This window comes from Brachyistius frenatus, unplaced genomic scaffold (assembly GCF_029030835.1).
Source record: "Brachyistius frenatus isolate BFR_SWC_R1_liver_20210118 unplaced genomic scaffold, ASM2903083v1 Contig_480, whole genome shotgun sequence".
NCBI lineage: Eukaryota > Metazoa > Chordata > Actinopteri > Embiotocidae > Brachyistius > Brachyistius frenatus.
The window spans coordinates 35,001-40,000 of record NW_027211079.1 but is presented as its reverse complement, the minus strand read 5'-3'; the positions used below and the strand labels follow the sequence as shown (position 1 = coordinate 40,000).

The window sequence follows — 5,000 nt, the reverse complement described above, 5'->3', positions numbered from 1 at the left end:
GCGTGTCAACTCTTGAAGCGGCCCGACTGGCGCCGGGCTCCCGGTGCCGTTGCCGTGGTAACAGCAGGTACTGACGTGCAGTCCACGTAGAGCAGGCTGATCTTGCAATGGCAGCGCTGGCGGATCATCTGGCTGCAGGGGGGGCAGTCGCCAGGGTGACAGGGACGGGGGCAGGGGTGGGGACAGCCACAGGGGCGGGGCTTACAGCAGCTCTCCTCACACACCACACACTGCTGAGAGAGAGAGAGAGAGAGAGAGAGAGAGAGAGAGTGATTGATGGGTGATCCACCTGACGTCCAGCTGATCAGCTTGATCGACATTTCTGGATCATTGATAATAAAAACACTGATCACATGTAAGGAAGAGGAGGGCAGTGGGTGGAGTTTAGACGGGTTTACACATCATAACACCGCCTATCTGTTCATCTGTCAGCTGACACAGTGGGCGGGGCTTGATGCTTCGGTCAGTGTTCCGTTACGTCTCGTAAACTCCCCTAACAAACAAGCTAACAAGGTCCTCACCTTGTTGCCGGCGGTAACCAGGTGACACTCCCTGCTGCAGGTGTGGTTGCCGCAGGTCAAAGGTCGTCCGCAGGGACGTTTGCAGGAGAATCGACCCTGACGATGACACGGCACCCGGCTGACCTGATGAAACACAGAGCAGTCTGTTATGGTCTCTTGTGTCCATCTGTGAACGTTGATGGAGATCAACGGGTGAAAGAGTTTGTAAAGCTGCTTCTTAAATGAAAAACAAAACTAAAAGTTCTTACCTCGTGTTCTCCAAAACAAGTGCTGAAAGACAAACACAAGAACAGTTCAGCATTTCTCTTCATTACCCTTCATTTCCCTTCATTACCCTTCATTTCCATTCATTACCCTTCATTTCCATTCATTTCCATTCATTACCCTTCATTTCCCTTCATTTCCCTTCATTTCCATTCATTACCCTTCATTACCCTTCATTTCCATTCATTTCCATTCATTACCCTTCATTACCCTTCATTTCCCTTCATTAACCTTCATTAACCTTCATTTCCCTTCATTACCCTTCATTACCCTTCATTTCCCTTCATTAACCTTCATTTCCCTTCATTACCCTTCATTTCCCTTCATTTCCATTCATTACCCTTCATTACCCTTCATTTCCCTTCATTACCCTTCATTAACCTTCATTTCCCTTCATTACCCTTCATTTCCCTTCATTTCCATTCATTACCCTTCATTACCATTCATTACCCTTCATTACCCTTCATTTCCCTTCATTTCCCTTCATTTCCATTCATTTCCCTTCATCCCATTGAAACATCACTGCAGCTTCAGCTTCTTTTGTGCGACTTTCAATGGAAACGTGGCAGAAAAGTCGAACATCAACGTTCACGCATCGGAACAGTTTAGTTCTCGTCAGACCACCTCAGATATCAAACATCTGTTGTCTTCTGAACCGCTGCACACTGACACACACACACGCACGCACGCACGCACGCACGCACGCACACACACACACACACACACACACACACACACACACACAGTGTCCGTGACGCTTATAGCTGTTGGCCTGAGTGTCTTAAACACACCAGATACACACAGATGGTTGGTGTTGGATGTTCACTGCGTCACCGAGCTGCAGGCTGCTGGCAAAACAACCATTACACACACACACACACACACACACACACACACACACACACACACACACACACACACACACACACTGTTTTTTAATCTCGGCTCTAATGATTTATGACGGGACCAGGGAACCTTGGAATTTGTGTGTGTTGGTGTGAGACTAAAGTGTGGTGGGTATGTGTGTAGTGTGTCGTGTGTAGAATGTGTGTGTGTGTGTGGTATGTGTGTAGAATGTGAACTTCAGGATGTGTAGACGGTATTTGTGTTGCTGTCGTGATAAATACAGAGTTGTGTTTATTTCCACAGAAGATGTGAATCAGTGGTTTGAACTCTTTACAGTTTTACATCCAACTTACTTCAGAGAACTGAAGAAAACAGCTTGTTTGTTGCAGGTCATTTTAAACTGGGAAGATTTCCACAAACCGTGATGTAAAAGGAAGCAAGTGTTGGACGTACGTTGGTGTTGGACCTACGTTGTGTTGGACCTACGTTGGTGTTGGACCTACATTGTGTTGGACCTACGTTGGTGTTGGACCTACGTTGGTGTTGGACCTACGTTGGTGTTGGACCTACGTTGTGTTGGACCTACGTTGTGTTGGACCTACATTGTGTTGGACCTACGTTGGTGTTGGACCTACGTTGGTGTTGGACCTACGTTGGTGTTGGACCTACGTTGGTGTTGGACCTACGTTGGTGTTTGGTTGGACCTACGTTGGTGTTGGACCTACGTTGTGTTGGACCTACGTTGGTGTTGGACCTACGTTGGTGTTGGACCTACGTTGGTGTTGGACCTACGTTGTGTTGGACCTACGTTGTGTTGGACCTACGTTGTGTTGGACCTACGTTGTGTTGGACCTACGTTGGTGTTGGACCTACGTTGTGTTGGACCTACGTTGGTGTTGGACCTACGTTGGTGTTGGACCTACGTTGTGTTGGACCTACGTTGGTGTTGGACCTACGTTGGTGTTGGACCTACGTTGTGTTGGACCTACGTTGTGTTGGACCTACGTTGGTGTTGGACCTACGTGGTGTTGGACCTACGTTGGTGTTGGACCTACGTTGTGTTGGACCTACGTTGGTGTTGGACCTACGTTGTGTTGGACCTACGTTGGTGTTGGACCTACGTGGTGTTGGACCTACGTTGGTGTTGGACCTACGTTGTGTTGGACCTACGTTGGTGTTGGACCTACGTGGTGTTGGACCTACGTTGGTGTTGGACCTACGTTGTGTTGGACCTACGTTGTGTTGGACCTACATTGTGTTGGACCTACGTTGGTGTTGGACCTACGTTGGTGTTGGACCTACGTGGTGTTGGACCTACGTTGGTGTTGGACCTACATGGTGTTGGACCTACATTGGTGTTGGACCTACGTTGTGTTGGACCTACGTTGATGTTGGACCTACGTGGTGTTGGACCTACGTTGGTGTTGGACCTACATTGTGTTGGACCTACGTTGGTGTTGGACCTACGTGGTGTTGGACCTACGTTGGTGTTGGACCTACGTTGTGTTGGACCTACGTTGTGTTGGACCTACGTTGTGTTGGACCTACGTTGTGTTGGACCTATGTTGTGTTGGACCTACGTTGGTATGGGGACTTGGCACGGTGAACAGGGCAGAGCTTTCTTCACAAACGCCGGTTCAGACGGCTGCTCCCACGGACCTGCTAACTGAACCTAAACACACAAACAAAAACATTCTTAGAGTTTTGTTGTTTCTGTCTGAGAGCAAACGGGAATAAAAGTGAAAGTGGACGTCGTCCGTCCCAGAGAAGCACGAGCGGCCTACCTGCTGGGACTTGACCAGCACCAGGTCGTGGCAGGGCTGTGGACAGGTGTGGCTGCAGCGGGGCAGCTGCAGCAGGCAGGGCTGCCTGCAGGGCGGGCAGGCGCCCGGGTGGCACCGATGGGTCTCTCTGGTCAGGTGGTGGCAGGACGGGGGACAACTGTGGACACAACAGAGGGACACAATTACATCCCCAGTTGGTTTGTATGTTCCAGCTGACTCTCACAATAACTCAAACATATGTGGACAGTACATATTCACAGTACAATAATCACAGTTCTGATAATATTGACACTTCAATGAATTGATTCTACTAATAATCAATAATAAACTGTGTTGGCAGACTTCATCAGAGCGTTTGGACTCATCACCTGCAAGCCTCTTTGCATCGAGGCGGTTTGGTGCTCCGCTCTCGGCCGCACGGGACAACCAACACCGTCGACCCGCACGAACACCGAATCTCCACCGTCTCTGGGCAGGGATAGCAGCTACCTGAAGGACAGGAGACACACCGTCAACACGGACCGAAGGTACAAAACTAGGTCCCAAACCAAATTAAACCAGGTCCCAAACCAGATTAAACCAGTTTAAAACGAAGTTTAAAATCAGCCTAAAATCACATCTCTTAAACCAGTTTGAAGCCTGTTTAAAACTAGTCCATCTAAACACAGTGTGAAACCAGGTTTTCTGAGATTAGAAGGTCCAGTAAGAACATGAGGAATAACTAGAGAAACCAGATTATATTTCTTCAGTGGTGTTTTATGACGTTTATTGGTTGTTTTTTTTAACCAAATGAATGACTGTTTCTGTTGTAAATCATTGTATGACTTGTGTGAAGCTCTGGTTGTTTCTTCCTACCGATGAGCAGATCTAAAGTTTGGACGTGTTTAAGTTGCGTCCGTCTTCTGTCGGTCGACACTCTCCGCTCAAGAGTCCCATTAAAATAACGCAGCGAGCGTTTTTCCAGCTGATACGACTGAGTGTGAGCTCGGACAGATAAAACCTGCACTGCAGCTGCTTTCCCACCGATTCACACCTCTTCATCCAAACAAACGCAGACACACCCTCTGGTTGGACGGCTTTACCGATGACATCATCAGTTGTCGTTTCAATGGTGAGTTTTCCCACTAACAGAGTTCACTTTAATGAGTTGAGCAGGTTGGACGTGAGAACTGTTGGTGGGAACCGGAGGGCCAGCGGAGGCCGGCTCTGGATCCGGACACGTGCGTCCAAAATGTCAGAACAATTTGAAAAAAGTATAAAGCTGACGTACACAGAAGTCGACCGAGAGAAAATTTATCAGCAGCTATTCTGGTAAATAATCACTGAAGTGATTTCATCTGTGATGTCACCATGGAAACCGGAAACTGGAGCAGAGAAACATCAGATTTTGGGTCAAACTCTGGAAACAGTCAACAGAGACCCTTGAAACGACAGCGATGAAGCGACGAGGTGTTCTGATGACATCACGTTTCAAGAGGGGCGGAGCTTCACTGTCCAAGACCAAAGAATGCGTCAGGTCAGGAGACACCAGCTGGGTGTTGAAAATTTCCTGTTGCCGAAAAATGTCTGAAAAATGTAAAGTCAA

The 5,000-nt window shown here is 48.1% G+C and overlaps 1 protein-coding gene across 4 annotated transcripts in view; it reads right to left on the bottom strand.

The window, feature by feature from the left end:
• Positions 1–5,000, bottom strand: part of nfxl1 (nuclear transcription factor, X-box binding-like 1) — a 20,102-nt gene that overhangs the window by 7,306 nt on the left and 7,796 nt on the right. For 3 of the 4 annotated variants that reach the window (XM_069687682.1, XM_069687681.1, XM_069687684.1), the window contains exons 15-20: positions 3,784–3,904; positions 3,416–3,572; positions 3,212–3,303; positions 770–791; positions 522–644; positions 76–233 (exon numbers count right to left, since the gene is read on the bottom strand). In XM_069687682.1, the coding sequence (XP_069543783.1) occupies positions 76–233; positions 522–644; positions 770–791; positions 3,212–3,303; positions 3,416–3,572; positions 3,784–3,904 (673 nt within the window). The remainder of the gene's footprint in view (positions 1–75; positions 234–521; positions 645–769; positions 792–3,211; positions 3,304–3,415; positions 3,573–3,783; positions 3,905–5,000) is intronic. The other variant, XM_069687683.1, reaches the window with a different exon arrangement.